The 18,919-nt window shown below is 49.3% G+C and overlaps 1 protein-coding gene across 8 annotated transcripts in view; it reads left to right on the top strand.

Moving 5' to 3' along the window:
• The window catches only part of MLPH (melanophilin), a 65,340-nt gene that overhangs the window by 32,440 nt on the left and 13,981 nt on the right, over positions 1-18,919 (top strand). For 4 of the 8 annotated variants that reach the window (XR_008501086.2, XM_054478241.2, XM_054478246.2 and 1 more), the window contains 4 exons: positions 73-192; positions 4,965-5,169; positions 6,762-6,901; positions 14,548-14,631. Coding sequence is in view for 7 of the 8 variants with exons in the window: in XM_054478241.2 (XP_054334216.1) it covers positions 73-192; positions 4,965-5,169; positions 6,762-6,901; positions 14,548-14,631 (549 nt within the window). In the remaining variant the exon portion in view is untranslated. The remainder of the gene's footprint in view (positions 1-72; positions 193-4,964; positions 5,170-6,761; positions 6,902-14,547; positions 14,632-18,919) is intronic. The other 4 variants (XM_054478243.2, XM_063648129.1, XM_054478242.2 and 1 more) reach the window with 3 other exon arrangements.

Raw genomic sequence — 18,919 nt, forward strand, 5'->3', positions numbered from 1 at the left:
GGTGCAGGGTATTTGGTCCTCTCCCTCAAGCTAGCCCTGACTTGAGTCTTGCCCTGTCTTGTGCCTGCTAAGAAAAAGCGCCTCCTCTCCATCCACGACTTCAACTTCGAGGGAGACTCAGATGACTCCACTCAGCCTCAAAGTCACTCCCTGCACCTGTCCTCAGTCCCTGAGGCCAGGGACAGCCCACAGGTCAGTGGGTCCTTGTGTCTTTCCCCTGCCCCTCCCAGGAACCTGAGTGGCAAGTGCTCAGGCCCCAGGTGAGGGACAGCACTCTGGAAGCAGTGTCTGATGGCTGCAGAGTCCCACCCGGCTCCCAAGGCATGACAGGGAAGGGGACCATTGTGGGAAGACAGGATCCAGAGACCTCACACTACCCCAGGATTAGCATGTCTGGAGATATGAGCAGGCAGCTTGGAGAAGCAGGGGACGATGCAGGGCCCTGAGGCTGGACAGATGAGTTGGGGCCCAGGGATCGGTGCTTGGCACAGAAATAAGGCAGAACCCCCGAGACTCAGGAGGGCAGGACAGAGAAGGTCATCTGAGGTAGAGTCAGGCAGTGCCTGCTGTGATGCCTGCATCTCCATCTTACTAGGAGGGGAACATACACTTTATTGCCCAAACTAGGACAGTCCTGTGATACTGGCAGCTATTAATGATCACACCTAGACACAGGGCATGCGCAGGGGCCGTCCAGGTGAACAGGACATGTGGCCGCCTTACTCATTAGCTGTGTGGCCTTTGTCCCTGGAATCTCTTCAAGGTGCTGATTAGTGGTAGTTGCTGGTTATTATTTGTTAGTATTTATGTTGCAATTGAAATTACTCAAGATAATAGATAATTAGGAGTAGGATTAGAAGGGATGGGATAAAAAAAGGGAGAAAGTAGAGTTTAATTAGGCCTTTCTGAGTAGATACGGTAATGGAGGCTGAAATTTGGGTTTGTGTAAAGGTCTTTGGTATAGACTTTTCTAGTTATATTAGGTCTGGAAGTGAAGCCAGATTTTGGCTTGTGAATAGGCTTGAGTTGGGGGTTGTATGGTGAATTGTGGCTGAATAAAATTCTAGTATGTTGGAGAAGTTAAATATCTGTAATGGGCATTTTAGTTTAAGGTTATTAGTTATGAGATTAAGCTCCATTGCTAGCAAGAAGCCTAAGGTGTTTACATCTACGCTGTGAGCTTCAGGTGGAGTGGTATGGTTGTTTGGGGGAATGAAGCAGGAATAATACTGTTGGTGATGAGGAATCCGGCAAAGATGCTGCCGATTGTTAGATGCTTAATTGAGTTAATTAGGAAGGGGTTATTTTTGTTGATAGTAACCAGAGTCGTGAAGCGAGGTTGTCCTATTAGAGCAAAGAAAATAATATGGGTACCACAGACAGCTGTTAAGGAGGTGGCAATAAGAGTAATCAAAAGGGCGCAGGCGTTGGTGTATGATGGGCTTGCGGTTTCGATGATGAGGTCTTTGGAGTAAAAGCCTGTGAGGAAAGGCATGCCTGTAAGTGCAAGGCTGCCGATAACAAGGGAGGAGGAGGTGAGGGGTAGAGTCTTGAATAGCCCTCCTATTTTTCAGATATCTTGTTCATCCATCATTGATGTTATGGATGATGGACCCTGAACCTATAATAATATAGCTTTAAAAAAGGCGTGGGTGCAGATGTGAAGGAATGCTAGGTGTGGCTGATTAATGCCAATTGTGAGCATTATAAGGCCCAGCTGACTTGAGTTGGGGAATGCTACTATTTTTTTGATATCATTTTGTGTTACAGCATAGGTTGCTGTGAATATGGTAGTAACGGCCCCCAGACATATTGTAAAGTTTTGGATTGATAGATTATTTTCTATTGAAGGGTAGAAGCGGATGAGCAGGAAAACTCCAGCTACAACTATAGTGCTGGAGCGGAGCAGGGCTGAGACTGGGCTTGGACCTTGAAACACCTGCTACAACTATAGTGCTGGAATGGGGTAGGGCTGAGACTGGTGTTGGGCCTTCAAACACTTGCTACAACTATAGTGCTGGAGTGGAGTAGGGCTGAGACTGGGGTTGGGCCTTCTATGGTGGATGGGAGTCAGAGATGGAGGCCAAATTGAGCTGACTTTCCTGCTGCTGCTAAGAGAAAGCTAATTAATGGAAGGGGTTGGGGGTGGGGTCTAGAATAAATATGTGTTGACATCCTCAGTGTTGGAGGACAGGAGGAACCATGCTATAGCTAAAACAAAGCCAATATCATCGATGCGGTTGTACTGGACTGCTTAAGGGCTGCTGTATTAGCATCTGCTCGGCCGTACCATCAGCTGATTAGTAAGAAAGACATGATTCCTGCACCTTCTCATCCGATAAAGAGCTGAAAGAGGCGGTAACCAGAATTAATACTGTGATGAGGAAAATAAGTATTTGAAAAATTGATTAATGTTAGGGTCTGAGTTTATATATCATATTGAGAATTCTACAATAGATTGGATAATGAATAGTGCTGCTGGGATAAATATTGTGGAGAAGTGGTCTAGTTTGAAGCTTAGTGAGGGTTTGAGAGTCTGGATTGTCAGTGTGAGACAATGGCTTCTTGGTCTGTGTATATAAACATCGTTGTAGGGATGACCCTAATGATGAAGGCACATGCGATAGATGTTTTTACGTAATTTGGGTATGAACCTTTTTTGCAGGGGTTGGCTAAGGTAACAGTAATTGGTAAGATTAAGGGGATTAGGGCTGTTATAGCAGCAGAATAATTCATGTTTGTTATTTTTATTTGGAGTTGCACCAATGTTTTTGGTTCCTAAGACCCACAGATAACTCTAATCCTTTAAAAGCTGAGAAAGCCATGTTGTTAGACACAGGGGCATGAGTTAGCAGTTCTTGCATCCTTTCTCAGTAGATAAGAAGTTGCAGGCTTCTATTGTTAGATCCACAATCTAATGTTTTGGTTAAACTATAGCTACAGCATGCAAACCCCATAATAATTTTAGGGTTGAAGGATAATAGGAAGATGGGTGCAAGATGTATAAGTATTAATGTATTTTCTCGTGTAAAGAAGGTTTAATACTGTTAATATACAGGTGTCCCTCGTTGTGTCATGATTAGCATATATAGGGAGTAAAGGGCTGTAATTAGTATATTAAGTCCCATAAGCATAATAGTGATATTTGATCTGGAGAATGAGGCCATAGTCACAAAGAGTTCTCCTACTAGATTACTGACAGCGGGTAAAGCAAGATTAGTAAGATTTGCTAGAAGTCATCAAGAGGCTATTACTAGGAGCAGTATTTGAAGGCCTCGGGTAAGTAATACGGTTCGGCCTAGAATTAAAATAGTAATTAGTATAAGGGCTGTGCTGATTATTAGTGTCAGGTGGGTTGTTTGAAGGGCTCATGGCAGGGGTAGTAGTAGAGCAATCTCTAAGTCGAACAGGAGGAATATGATGGCTACTAGGAAGAATTTTGTGGAAAAAGGGAGGCAGGCTGAGGCTATTGGGTCAAATCCTCATTCATAGGGGCTGGATTTTTCTATAGAAATATTAAGTTGTGGGAACCAAAATGTGATTATTAGTAGTAATAGGGCTAGTAAGGTGTCGGTTACTAGGGCTAGTGTCCAGTTGATTATTTCCGCTCTACAGGATCATTTCAAGGACACTGTATTAGGGTTTTCTTAGAGGGACAGAACTAATAGAATACATATATATATAAAGGGGAGTTTATTAAGTATTAACTTATATGATCACGAGGTCCCACAATAGGCTGTCTTCAAGCTGAGGAGCAAGGAAGCCAGTCGGAGTTCCAAAACTGAAGAACTTGGAGTCTGATGTTCGAGGGCAGGAAACATCCAGCACAGAAGAAAGATGTAGGCTGGGAGGCTAGGCCTGTCTTGTCACTTCATGTTTTTCTGTCTGCTTTATATTCACTGGTAGCTGATTAGATGGTGCCCACTTGATTAAGGCTTGGTGTGCCTCCCCCAGCCCACTGACTCAAATGTTAATCTCCTTTGGCAACACCCTCACAGACACACCCAGGATCAATATTGCATCCCTCAATCCAATCAAGTTGACACTCATTACTAATCATCATAGATGCTCTACCTGGAAGACATGAGACTCACAGGCAGGCAGTGAAGGTAGCTATGGGCACAGAGCCAGGCCCAGGCCCGGGCCCAAGGCCGGCTTCATAGTGAACTCCTGAACTCCATTCCCAGCAACCCCTGGGCACAGGCAGTGCTGAGCCAGAGGTGGGGCGGGACTGGGTCCACCCAGGCTGGTCTGAAGACCCCTCCAGGAGGAGGAGGAAGCAGGGTGGGTCCTGGAAGCCAGCAGCCAATTGGTTTCTGGGCCACAGGTCCTGCTCTTACTGGAGGCTGGCCTAAGTGTGCATTTCCTCTGGCCTCCACCCCTCGCTCACAGTCCAACTGGAAGGGCACTGTGGCATATTGCTTCCTGAAGCCCTCAGCACCTCCTTTCCTTGGGGACAATGACATAACACAGAGACCCCTCTGCTGGAGGGATGTCCGGATTACAGCCAAGGAGGTGCCAGGAAGCCCCAACCCACTGTTCTGATCTTCAAAGATTAAGGTGTACATAGTTAGTAACAGTGAACCCTTCTCCCAAAAATATTAATTTCCCTGCCCACGTCCTCAGAGCTTTGGTCTCTGGGTGAGTCTGAGCCCCTGAGGCTGTGTCAGGAGAGTTTTGATCCCCTCGTGTCATGCCTGGTCCAGGGTGTCGTTGGGAGCCCCAACATTGCACAGACACATGCAACAGGCAGTCAGTAGGCAACAAATAGGCAATATATGCTTTAGGTACAGTCTTCGAAATTAAAGAGAACTGAGTAGCAGGGGCCAGCGCAGATGGGTGTCTAGTGCTGGGTCAGTCAAGTGCCCGGAAAGCCTCAGGGCTTAGATTGAAAGACCCACATTCCAGGCAGCAGCCCCTCCTAGTAAACCCTGCAGAGGAGGCTGACAGCCCCATGTGCTTAGTCCCTCACAGATGAGTCCTGCTCGGAGAAGGCAGCCCCCCACAAGGCTGAGGGCCTGGAGGAGGCTGACAATGGGGCCTCTGGGTGCCAGTCCCGTCCGGAAGAGCAGCCAACCAGCATCTTGCCTTCCGGACACAGCGCCCTGGCTGAGCTCTGCCTGCCTGGAGGCTCCCACAGGATGGCCCTGGGGACCTCTGCAGCACTCGGTAGGTGCCCTTGGCCAGGGTCTTCCTGATGGGCTCGGCATGGGGGAGCGGGTCACTGAGGAACAACCACACCACCCTGACCTGTGCTGACACACAGGCTGATTTGAAAGGCCCCTTCCTTTGGCGTGATTGTCCAGGACGTGCAGTCCCAGCAAACGCCGTGGACACCTGCCGTCCCCGGGACCGGGATATGCACTTCCCTGTAACTCTCAGAACTTCCAGCACAGGAGGTGGCCAGCCCACAGCTCCGTGCTGCCGGCCTGGGGTGGGACATGCAGGCTTCCCTGAAATGACTAGAACCACTGGTCAACCGGCCAACCATCCTGGTCTGGGCAGGATGGGCATCTGGGCATTGCCGCTGCTGGCCCACAGTCGGTTCAAGGCTGTTGATCAGGAGATCTTTAAGCACTGAGAACCTAAATCTGCTCAGCTTAACTTTGTCGTCAGTTTTGCTTTGAAATGAAATCCCCAAAGCTCTGTCTTTTCTGGTACCCCGAGGGTGTACATACCATGGGTCCAGGAGTTCAGATGTCCCATCGGAGCAGGAGCAAGTAAGATCACAGCAGCAGCCAGCTTCCCCCAGCCACAGCGAGTGGCTGCGTGTGGGAAAGCCGTCTACTCTCCAGCCTCCCTCTTCATTGTACTGAAGGGGCCGTAATCTCATGCTGACGGGGAGCTTAGAGGCTTTGGGAGGAAGGCAGGGCTCTACTTTCTCCCAAAAACAGTGAATAAATGAATCTACTTTGGCCAAGCCACAGGATGCAGACCTGGACAGCAGTTTTATTTCCTCTGTGATCTCAAGTCCCCTGAGCACGTGGACAGGAGGCAGTCTGGAGGAGAGGCTGGGAGAGACTGTCGTGCTGGGAGAGCTGCCTCGGAGTCAGGCGGTTCTGAGTTTGGAGCCCCACTCTGCCAGTCTGTTTCACTGGTTCTCACACACATTCAGCCTCTCAAATGGGGAGTGTCTTACAGTGAATGTGGGAAGAAAGTCTTAGTGAATGTGGTAAGAAAGGTGTGTGCTTGAGTCTCACTGGCAGCATTGTCTCTCAATAGTGCAACATCTAATCTGCAAAGTCTGAGATTCAATGAGATATGCTGCGCTGTTAGAACAAATTGTTTAACCTCTGTGCACCTCAGTTTCCTCATTGTACAAAAGGGGTTAATAACGTCTAACTCATCCCATTGTCATGGGGATTAAATGAGATGGCTGAACCTGTTGACTACATAGCAAATTATCACAAACCTAAAATGTGGCTTGAAACAACATGTTTATGATCTCATCATGGAATCTGGTGTTATCTGCAATTTGAAATCGGGAATCATATTACATTTACTTTGCACATTTGCAAAGTATGTCCACTCTTAACCCCCACCCACAATGCCAGGCAAGGGCCTCTTTTTTCCTGAAGATCTTTGTGTGTGGTCGTGGAATCTGCCCCATTCTTATTGTGACTTTGAAACCTCAGCCCTGTAACATGAACACCCTTATGTCTTCATTTCCTTTGAGTCTCATTTTTCTTCATTGGACTAAACACGTCCATCAGCTTTCAGCTTTTCACTCCAAGTAATTCAAACCCACTCTCACTCTGAAGGGTCAAATGTCATCAGGAATGAGCAGCTGCCCCTGCAGTACTTGGCCGACGTGGACACCTCTGATGAGGAAAGCATCCGGGCTCACATGATGGCCTCCCATCATTCCAAGCGGAGAGGCCGGGCGTCCTCTGAGAGTCAGGTAACGGTGGCTGGACAGACTTCTGTCTTGTCATTTCTTCACGTGGAGTCTTTTTTGCCTCCACACCAAGTCACTTTAGAGAAATTACAGCTTTTAATACTTTCAAACTATGAAATTGCACAAGCCTACTTAATGGAGATACATCATCACAATATTTTTTGTGGAAGTGAATTCACATAACAGAAAATTAACCGTCTTAGTATGGCCATTCCCCAAAAATTAAAAATTGAGTTTCCATATGATCCAGCAATTCCACTTCTTGGTATACACCCCAAAAAATTGAAAACAAGGACTGAAAAAGATATTTGCATCCCCGTATCCATAGCAGCGTTATTTGTAATAACCAAAAGGTGGAAATAACCCAAGTGTCCATCGACAGATGAATGGATAAAAAAATGCAGCATGTACGCAACATGGAATATTATTCACTCCTAAAAAGGAAAGAAATGCTGACACATGCTAGACCATGGATGAACCTGGAGAACACTGCTAAGTGAAATAAACCAGTCACTCTGGACACATACCATATGGTTCCATTTAATCTGAGGTTCTTAGTCAAATTAATAGAGACAGAAACTAGAATAGTAGTCACCAGGGGCTGGGGTAAGGGGGATGGGGAATTAGTGTTGAATGGGTACAGAGACTGTACTTTGCATGATGAAAGGAGTTCTGGAGATGGACGGTGGTGACAGTTATACAACAATGTAAATATACTTAATACCTTGAAAATGGATAAAAGGGTAAATTTTTTATATGTATTTTATAATTTGAAAAAAGTAATATTTTATGGAATTTAGGAGAAAATAATCTTTAGTCTTTCAAAAAATTTATTTATTTTTTTATTTTTATTTTTTTTTTTTTTGAGACGGAGTCTCCATCTGTGGCCCAGGCTGGAGTGCAATGGCGCAATCTCAGCTCACTGCAACCTCCACCTCCCGGGTTCAGGTGATTCTCCTGCCTCAGCCTCCTGAGTAGCTGGGGTTACAGGCGTGCACCACCACACCTGGCTAATTTTTGTATTTTTAGTAGAGACGGGGCTTCACCTTGCTGGCCAGGCTAGCCTCAAACTCCAGACCTCAGGTGATTCCCCCACCTCGGCCTCCCAAAGTGTTGACATTACAGGCGTGAGCCACCGTACCCAGCCAAAAAATTAACTTTTAAGGTGTACAATTCAGTGACAGTACATTTACAGTGTTGTGTAATCACCACCTCTCTCTAATTCCAAAACACTTCACCCTCCCAAAAAATCCCATACCCATGAAGCAGTTACTCCGCAGTCTCCCTTGTCCCCGGCCTCTGACAACCACCAGTCTTCCTTCTGTCTCAGTGGATTTGTCTATTCTGGACATTTCATGTAAATGGACTCACAGAAGGACATCTGGCCTTTTGTCACGAGCTCCTTTCACCGAGCAAAATGCTTCTGAGGTCCATCCACGCTGTAGCACATATGGGTGCTTCATTCCTTTTTATGAAAATATATATTTTATACTTGATCAAGTATTATATATTTTACAAGAGGAGGAAATAATCTGTCAGCTATGTGAAACCCTTAGCGGGCTGTATTATTATTTTTTTTTTTAGAAAGAGTCTTGCTCTGTTACCCAGGCTGGAGTTTAGTGGAGCAATCTCGGCTCACTGCAACCTCCGCCTCCTGGGTTCAAGCCATTCTCCTGCCTCACCTTCCTGAGTAGCTGGGATCACAGGCGCCCACCACCACACCCAGATAATTTTTGTATTTTTAGTAGAGATGGGGCTTCACCATGCTGACCAGTCTGGTCTCGAACTCTTGACCTCAAGTAATCCTCCCACCTCAGCCTCCCAAAGTGTCAGGATTACATGGTCTAGCATGTGTCATGGTGTGAGCCACCATGCCCAGCCCCTTAGCAGGCTTTATATAGGCACTAAGGAACTCTGCTCATAATACTTAACACCTGTTAAATTAGTAGAATCACTAACATTGTAGACATTAACTTATGAAATAATTCATCACAAGATTTAAGTACCCTGAGTTCCGCTCGCTGCATTTAAATGATGATTCTGTTAAGTCAGTTGATTTCAATTTGAGCAAGTTCATGTTACTGGGGGAGAGGCAATATTGTTTCTTCTGAGAACATCATGACCACTAGGTTCTTTAAGGCAATGAAAGACACAGGCTATTAATGTCTCTGATAGAGCCTTGACTCCAGCAGTGTAATCACAGGATGGGGAGCTGTTCTGTAACTGATGACTCTTGAGGCACAAAACCCAGAGAAGGGGAAGTGGGGCTGCTCTGAATGGAGACCAGAACCACAGTTTTGCCAAGGCTGGTCTCAGACACATCTTCTGGAGCCTGGATGAATGTAGGTCCAGCTCCTTGGGCATGGTGATACCTGGTACACAGCCCCTCCTCCCTCCTCCTGGGAGAGCTGGGGAAGGGAATGCCCTGTGGAGCTTCCCTTCGGGCCTGTGGGCTCTGGGCTGTCAGGAGGGAGGCTAAGCGAAAGCTGAGCCTTGTCAGGAAAGGCCTGGAAGCAGCGAGGACGCAGGTGGTGCATGGCTGGGGTTCTCAAGGGGCAGGTGAGGTGGGCGGGGCAGGCAGAAGCTGCTCTGCAGGGTCTAGGGCTTCTCCAGCGCCCTGGCCCTTCGGTGCACAGGACGACCTGAGATGGAGCATCACCCAGCTCTTCAGCCACAGGGCTGCAGACTCCTCTCCCAAGGCCTTAGTCTACCCTGTGGCAGTCACTAGACCAGCACTGGCTCAGGAGAGGGCAACGAGGAGAAGTGTGCAGTAGGCCCCGGGCTTTTCTCAGCCCTCATTCAGCAGGAAATCTGTCCCGTGGCTGTTCTCACAGGGCCAAACCTTCGCGTGCATGAAAGGTGAGGGGCTCCTCCAACATCCTGTCACTTTGCTTCCGCACCCAGAGAAATGATCTGCCGAAAATGAGCACCTGAATTTCAAAAAGAGCCTTCCTTAGCATGGCAATATGGGGAATCACAGGGGTTTGGGTTCTAAAATTGGGCTAGTGTCCACGGGGCAGAAGCGTGCAGTTTCTGAATTCAGCATCTCTCCGGACTCAGTGTCCTCAGCTGACTTTTTACTGTAGTGTCATCTGGAAGCTTCCTCAACCCTGGGTGGAAGTTTCTCCTGCACCAACTTCCTTGAGGGCCCACTTAGTCTCTGAAAGAAGTACCCTTGCCCCTGAGCATAGCCGGGCATGAAAGGCCCTGAGAAGGCCTGCGTGAAGACTGCCTATGGCCGCGTCACCCATTGGGGCCCACAATTCCTGAGGCATAGAACTCCTTTTATGTAACAGCAAGCAAGGCCCTGACACAAGGAAGTGTCCTTTCATTCAGATCAGGGAGTGACTGGCTTGGCCCCTGCAGTTTCTGTGTCCCGAGAGGACTTTGGAGCTGCAGGTGTGCTGAGCTCTGGTGGGGACTCAGAGCAGACCCGGTGCCGCAGCTGTCGAGCCTCCACCACCTGCATTCGCAGGTCGAGTTCTGCAACACAGAACACACACAAGTCGAGCAGAACCACTTCATTACTCACAGTCAGGCAGCAAGGTCCTCCAGGCTCAGGGAAGCTGCAGGGAGGGTGGAGTCTCAGCTGCAAGTGTCCTGTGTCATGCGGCAGCTGGGGGATCCCAGAAAGCATTCCTCTCTGAGTGTTATACCCTGGGAAACTGGGATCTCTGGGCCAAAGGATATCCAGTTCTAGAGCCCAGGCTCTAGACAGTCCAGACAGTTCTTCCTTACATCAGGAAGTGGCTTTCTTGACACATTCTATAGTTATTCTGAGAAAAGGGGAAGAGCTGACTCAGCCAAGTCCATCCAGGGACCTGTGGCTGCAGGGGACAGTGGAGGACTAGGGTGGCCAGGATATAGACATCTCTGGTGTGGCCAGGATAGAGACCTCTCCAGTGTGGCCAGGATAGAGAACTCTTAGATGAGGCCAGCTTAGAGACCTCCCAGGGTGGCCAGGTAGAGACCCATGGCAGATCCTTGGCTGGCTGAGCATCTCCTAGTTTCCTAGTCTGAAGACAATGGGATGAAGAGGAGAATCAAGTTGTCTATTTTCAGTAAACCTTTAGTTTAGCAACTTTAGTAGCCTTTAGTAAAATACATAGCATGGTTTCCAGCCCCGCTGAAACCAATTATCCTTTATACCTGCTTGGAATTATTCTCTAGTTCATGTTTGTATATCCTGCCTCTGGAATTGTTTCTCTTTATTTATTCCTATTAACTTGTATTTACTTTGTCAACCCTAAATAATGAGATTCAGAAAATATAAATAAGTATTAGTATATCGAGTTTATCAGAACAAAAGCTTGACAGTGGCCACCCAGAAACACAGACTTCAAACAAATGGGGTCCAAAGTGGACTAGTGAAGGTTTCACCTATGTAGAAATTTTAGCAGGATCACAACCTTGCGGAGGAACAGTGACCTGGGGGGCCCTTATCTCCAATCCTGTTTGGTCTTAATTATTCACAGGGAAAAAAAAAGGTAGAAGTTTCAGCTGTGAAACATGTCCTCTCAAGACTCAGAATTTAAAGTTCCAACAGATTTGTTTGAATTATTTAATGTCACAACCTCAACTAATATTTCACCTAGATTGTTTCCCATGCATCTTTATATGGAGAAAATTAAGCAGCAGAAAGAAGCTCCAAATGCAGCAGCGATCCTGTACTTCAGAGAAAACCCAGGCAGACTCTTAGAGGGGCCTTTGTGAAGTGGCTGCGGTGGGACCCCAGGAGGAAGCCCTCTCAATTTGCCCATCAACCCCAAGACTCCCAGCCATGCCCTCAGGGCCTGAGCTTTCTCAGGAATCGTATTTTATCACAGCTCATCTGAGGGGTCAGGCAGCTGTGCATTGCCTGCCTTTGCATTTGTATTTATAGTCACAGCTTTCCAGATGAGGGGCAATCAGAAAAGACTCCCTGTAGATATTGTTCAAGCCCAGACAAGTCCCAAGATGGCACAAGCATGTGGTAGGAAGGAAGTTTCCAAGGGGCTGAGGTGGGAGACGGGAGAGGAAACGACCCTGGCACGCACCCTCCGCCCCCTCACTCCCGAGGGCCGGCCCTGGGGCCATTCGTGTGTGCTTGGGCTACAGACACTGACGGTTTCCCATAAAAGTGTCACCAGTGACATATTTTGTTGGTTTGCTTTAATCCTTAGCCGGTGTCTATATTGCATTTGTAAACTTTAAACTTTGGTATTGTCGCGAGTTGAAAGCTCAAGGGGTTCATACCTAGTATTCCGTCCATACATATCTAAGTAATGTGATAATCCTGACGACTGGTGCCCACACAGGGTCAGACACCCACGTCTGAGTGATGCTACTCCCACCAGAGCAGTTGCTACTGTTGGAGAAATATAATTTTTTTAAAAACCCTAAATCTTTTCATTACCCAGAAAATCTCTCCATAAGGGTAGCAGAGAAAGAAGACAGTTTTATTCTTGAACAAGCATCAAACCATAATACGGCACGTGCTCTGGGCAATCCGCTGAGAGATTGCAAAGACAGGAAGGCCTCTCAACCCTTCTGCAGCCCGGCAGGCCCAGCCCATTCCACACAGTTCTCAGCACAAACCATCACCAGTCCTCACCAGTGAGAGGACCTGATGGCGCCTTTGATCGCAGTGTACATCCTCACTCTAGCATCATAACCAGGAGACCACTTGTGTTGGCTTTAACCCGAAGAAAAGCAACCTTCTCACACATCTTTAAGATGGGAGCTAGTTTTGCAAACTGGAGCAAGGTGCCCACCCACGTTAGCCTCTTCACCCTCTCTTGGGGAGTGGGAGCTAGGGTTATCTTCAAGGATGTTTCCATTTCAAAAACACAGTTCCCAGGTGGAGTTTTGAGGCTGCAGAGAGGCTTTTTAGCCATTTTAAAGATTTATATGTATTTGGAAAAAGCAGAGAAAGAAGCTCTGAAAGACAAGGGGGCGGTGGGAAGTCTCTTCTCTATTTTCTTTTCTTTTTTTTTTTTTTTTTGTCAGAGTCTTGCTCTTGACACCCAGGCTGGAGTGCAACGGCATGATGTCAGCTCACTGCAACCTCCACCTCCCAGATTCAAGCAATTCTCCTGCCTCAGCCTCCCAAGTAGCTGGGATTACAGGCATGTACCACCACCCCAGCTAATTTTTGTATTTTTAGTAGAGACAGCATTTCGCCATGTTGGCCAGGCTGGTCTCGAGCTCCTGACCTCAGGTGATCTGCCAGCCTCAGCCTCCCAAAGTGCTGGGATTACAGGCATGAGCCACCGTGCCCGGCCTCTTCCCTATTTTCAGCAGGCAGGGTGAGTGCCTGATTTTTCCAGTGTGTTTGCGTTTGCCCCCACACCACTTGTGCACTCAGGAGTAGCCAAGAAGCTGCTGTATCTGCATGTAGGCTTGCCTAAAAGGGGCCCGGAGCTCCCAAAGCCAGGGTTGCATCATACTCATTGTGTCCATTCTGGTCACCTCCTCAGTGAGGGAGCCTGGACACAGCCAGGGCCTTGTAGGAAAGCAGCGTGCAGTCGCCCTGAGCTCACTTCCCACTCTTCCCTGCTGGTGTCTCCCTGGCTCCCTGCCGCCCCCACCCACCTGCAGCTCCCACCCGCTTCCCACAACCCCAGCCTCCTCCACCCGGCTTCCAATTTCTCTTCGTGGGCATTTTTCCCTCTCTTCCACTCTGGATGTGACATTTCCCAGTGATGGTATCAGGCACTGGCTGGGGGGCTGTTGCCCTCTCCTGAGTCCCCAGGCCCACTGCTTCCAGGAGACAGAGGCTGTGTGCTGAGTGCTGTCTCCCCAGGGTATTGATCTCTGCTTCTGCAGATGCTCAATGGGACCAGAGTGTGACTCAGTTACTAGTGGCCACTCAAGGCGTGGGCTGAGGTCTAACTGAAATCCTGGTGTTGACATTTCTCAGCCAATCATGTTCTTCGGGCAGATTTGCCCACTCAAAGCCCTTGGTGCTGTGATGATTCAACTAATTACTGACCAAACAATACAAAAGCATCTTAACACTCCACAGCACCACTTCCTTCTTTTAAAGCCAGGTGAGCCGTAAATGAGATAATGGCAGGAAAGATGCATCTGCTGGGTGAGGAAGAAAACTAGAAAATTGATTTATCGTGTCTCAGTCTGGGAGCTAATAGACTTTGGGTGACTCAAAAGTCTGGTGACTCAAGGGATGAGGAAGTTGTATTTCTGGTCCCTTTAGGTTGTCCCCTGAAGTGCCTTGCCTCCTAGCCCACTAGTGACCCCAGGCTCTTGCTAGCTAATGACTGTGAGTTTGATCACTGTGGCGTAATTAACTGATGTCTTCCTGTGCTGCTCAGTACCGGCAGTGACAGCAGCTGTCCACAGTAATGACACCATCACCACCTTCCAGATTCAGCTCCTTGTCCTGCTGGACTCAGCTCCTCTCCTGCCTTTTTCACCCTCCCCACTCTCCCCTCTCTTGGTTCCGCTCTAAGATTTTGCTTGGTGTTCCAGAACTCTTGGTGTCAGAAATGGGTTTCACAGCTAACCTTCCCAGGCCATGTCATGGGTGGTGGCCTTAGCTCTCCTTCCACTTCTTGGGAATTTGGTGCTTCTGAGGTGGTGGGTGCCAGTGTCTCGCTGGTGGGAGTGCGCTGGGTCCTCTGCCCACTGTTTCTCTCCTTCTGCTACAGATCTTTGAGCTGAATAAGCGTATTTCAGCTGTGGAACGCCTGCTGACCTACCTGGAGAACACAGTTGTGCCTCCCTTGGCCAAGGTAACACCGGGGGCTGGGCAAAGAGAAAGGGCCCCCACAGCTCCTTAGTTAAAGGAGGCTGAAGTGTGACACAGGCTTTTGGGAGAAGAGTTTCTTGAGATTTTGCTGTTTGTAAGCTTAAGTTCTGTGTGTAGCTCTCAGAGAGCCAGGCGGTTCCCACCACATAGCCTGAGTGAAGTCGTCTGTCCCATCCAGGCCTGCCACCACCTCTCCTGCCCAGAGCTTGAATGAGAGAATGTTTGGAGGGCACACACGTGTAACAGCCTTCCCAGGGGACATAACTGGAGATGGGAGGAAACTTGCTTGGCCCTACAGCCTCTGAGGTCTAGGCACCAAAGCAGGGTGGAGTCTCCTTCCACACCATGTTTGTGAATGTATCATCAGCACAGCTTAGTCTGCTATACACTGCTCTAACAAAATACCACAGACTGGGTAATTTATAATGAGCAGAAATGTATTTCGCTCATGGTTCTGGAGACTGGGAAGTCTAGGATCAAGGGGTGGCATCTGGTGAGGGCCTTCTTGCTGTGTCACCACATGGCACATGGTGACAGAGGGCAGGAGAGACAGAAAGCAAGATGGAACTGAACTTGCTTTTATAACAACCACCCTGGAGTGAATAACAAATTCATTCCTTCAATAATGATATTAATCCATTCATGAAGGCAGAGCCCTCATGACCTAATCACCTCTTGAAGGTCCCACCTCTCAACACTATTGCACTGGGGATCGAGTTCCCAACACATGAATTTTAGGGGACACATTCAAACCACAACAGCACACCAAGACAACCTGATGGGGAGTAAATAAAACAAACCATGGCCTGCTGCCGGAGTGTGTGTGCATGTGTGTGTGTGCTTTTGTGTCTGAGAGACAGGCAGACAGACAGTCAGGGTGCAGAGGGAGTGGGGACCCAGTCCTCCATTCTAGCTGAGTCACAGCCACACATCTAGCACCTGGGCACTGAGATAAGGAGATTCAGCAAATATGATTAAGCATTGAGTTTCTTTGAGCACAAAATTTGAGGATAGCCTTCTGGGCCACACAGACTCCATAGGAATGGGGTAGTGCTCCAAAGTGGAGAAGTTAAAGTTTCACTTATATAGGCAGAAACAGAGAAGTTTCTCAGTGTTACAGCATTTTCCATACAAGGCCTTTAATTACATTGTAGCAATTCACTAGGTTACAGCTTACTAATTCCGAGGAAGATTGCTTTAACACTCCATGAGTAGGGGTAATGATCTTGAGAGGGGTCTCATCTCTGGCGCCACTCGGTCTTTCCTAATTGTCTACAGAGAAAAGCAGAAACAGAAGTTGCATGCCACTTGACTCAGGCCACATAGCCACATTCCTCTCGAGGCTCCCAATCATTTAAAGTTCCAGCAGCTTTAAGTGTGAATGATTTCACTCCACAGGACGCTCCTTGCAGCACCCTAGGTTTGCAGCTGCTCATTTTTCTTGGGGCCAGGGCTCCGGAGAAACAGATCTGGGTGAAGCTCAGGCTGAGGGCATGAGACCAAGTGGGAAGCAGAGCACACAGGCCCCAAGTTAGACCTCAAGGGCTACCCTTGCACAGGCTCTGACCCCGGCCGGAGTGGAGGGAGACTGAGGCCCAGCCCACATGCCATGTGTCCAGCAGGGACCACAGCTGCCTTTATCTATAAGAGGATGGGTTACTGTGCTCTATGCTTTACGGGTCGCTAAAGCCAGGCTGACCATGTGCCATAATTTCATTTAATCCTGCAGTACCCCTGCAAGGTAGACATTTCTTTCCCTCGTTTATAGATGAGGAAACTGAGGCCCAGGCTCTCATGAGTGAGACTCGGCCCATCACTGGCTGGAGAGCACCAGCTGAAAGCACAGGGAGGTTAGGGAGAGTGTTGCTTCCCACGGGATGCCTCTGGAAGGGCCCCTGCCTGCACTGGAGTCAGAGTGGCCTCAACACAAGCTCCAGCGCCCCGTCAGACCCCATGTCCCATATCCAGCCATCCAGCCCCCAGGCCCCTGCTGAACACTGACCCAGGTCCCACTCGGGCCTCGGCTCTGCCTCTCAGGTGGACACTGGAGATCTGTCACTCACCTCCTTTACCCCCTTCCTGCCCAACTCCTTCCCCGCCCTGCTGACCCCTCAGCAGCACTCGGGACCCACTGTCCTGTAGCCTGCCCGGCCCTGGCTCCAGCCCACCCAGAAACGGGTTACCCTTGCGGAGGGAAGGGGCGGCCACCCTCGCTCTGGCTCTTGCTGGTACCTCCTGGCTTTGGCCTTTTGCTCATACAAATCTCAGCCCAGGGACTAGCAAGTCAGAAGTAACAGACTCCACATGGGACCTGCACTGCCCACACACTCCCCACGAGGGGACACTGCTCGCCGGAATGGCCCTCTGGGCCATCAAGGAGCTGGACCTGAGAGGCAGCCGGGCCCTCCACCTTGAGGGGCTGGATCTGGGGTGGCCAACATCCTGTCAGGGGCTCTCAGGGCTTTTGCAACTGGAAATCCCTGGCAAACAAGGACAAGTTAGTCACCCTGGCTGTGTCCCGTCATGCTGGTTCAGGTCCCTGTCACACACGTATGTTGTCATGTGTTTTCCACATGTACATGTGTATATGTGTGCCTGTGTTGTGTGTGTAGGTTTGTGTGTGTGTGAATTTATTTACTGGCTTACAAAGCGAAGACAATCCCTGCCTCTCCCAGGCATCCACCAGCTTCCACCCCCACACCCCATTGCTCTGCTGCGTCCTGCCTGATGGGCGCTGGGCTTCCATTTCTCGCGGGGATCCTGCAGTTTCTCAGCCCCATGCACTCTGGGACTAAGTTCAGCTCATATCAGGCCCAATGGCGTTTACAGGCTGAATGTCACTCCCGATCTTTCCACCGAGGGCCTCTGTGATTTGAGGGCTTTGTCAGGAAAGTGGAGCCTCATGGAAAAGCATCCTGGCTAAAACATGCAGCTTCTTCATCGACTCAATCTAATCATCCCCTTGGTGTTCGTCTGTGAGACCCCAGGCAGCCAGCCCTGTCGATCTGTCTCAATAGGCTTTGTCCAAATAGAAAATTAAATGATCGTGCGCAATATCCTCGGCTTGCTGGGTGAGGGAGGGATCGATGCAGCCCAGGGGCGCCGTGGGCTGTGAGCAACTTCCTGGTGGAGGCGCCTGCCCTCCCTCTCTCCCAGCCCTCCAGTGTCAGTGGAGGTGATGGTTCCCAGAGGAAGGGACGAAGGGCAGCACCAAAATTCCCCAGGCGTCATCTCTGCGCGGCCCTCACCTCACAATTCAAAGTCGACTTCATGGGGCCAGGGGAAAGCCCTCGGAATGTGGGATGGATGAGTGAACGAACAGGTGCACGGGCAGACAAGTGAATGGGCACCGTCTTCCTGGCTATGTTGCTAACTTGTGTGACTTCGTCACCTGGGAAGAGTCGGGAGACACAGGGAGCCACTCTGCTCCCAGCGCCGGCTCCTGACGGTGGGGAGGTGGCCGTGAACAAAGTCCACAAAAACGCGGGCCTCATGGGGTTTGCATTCCATTTGGGAGAGGCAGGAAACACACAACTGCCAGAACATCAAGCTTTCCCCCAGGAGGGCAGGGCCTGCGTCTGCTGAAGGGAACTCAGCATAGACAAAGTCACAGGGAAAAGGCCAATGATGTGTTACTGTGCACACAAACACAGGGGTCCCGCAAATGTGGGACTCGAAGCAGGGACAGACGACTGAGGTTTACACCCAAGGCAACAGAATGGATAGGGCTTGGGGCTTCCTGAGGGGTTACAGGGGTGACAAGGTCACAGGAGGGCGAGGGGAGGAAAGGCTTCTGGTTATGCAGCTAAAAATCTCTCGGGTAACCAGGGGCTGCCCTCGAAGAATCGGCAGCAGCCCATGCTGGCGGCGTCTCTGTCCGACGTGTCAGTGTCAGGCATCAGTGTCCTTTTAAGGCCGCTGAGGGGGCCTCAGAGAAAGCCTGTGTGCCTGGTGTTCAGCTCACCCCTATAGCTTTCCTCCACAGATGAAATCCGCCCCCCTACCCCACCCCAGCACAACACACACAAAAAAACAGGTTTTCAGAGCGATCCCATCTGCAGCTTCTCTGAATAAACAGCTGGAAATATGTCCCAGAAGTCTATTCTGGGGTGGCGTATTTTGGTTTCCTTCACAACCCAACAAGTGGAACACAGGTCAGGAGGTGGAGGAAGGTAGAGAAAAATAAATCAAGGCAGAAGGTCCCTGGGGTGAGGGTGCCATTTCAAACAGGACAGTCAGGGCGCCCCACTGAGCGTGAGATTTGCCCAAGG

This window comes from Pongo pygmaeus, chromosome 11 (assembly GCF_028885625.2).
Source record: "Pongo pygmaeus isolate AG05252 chromosome 11, NHGRI_mPonPyg2-v2.0_pri, whole genome shotgun sequence".
NCBI lineage: Eukaryota > Metazoa > Chordata > Mammalia > Primates > Hominidae > Pongo > Pongo pygmaeus.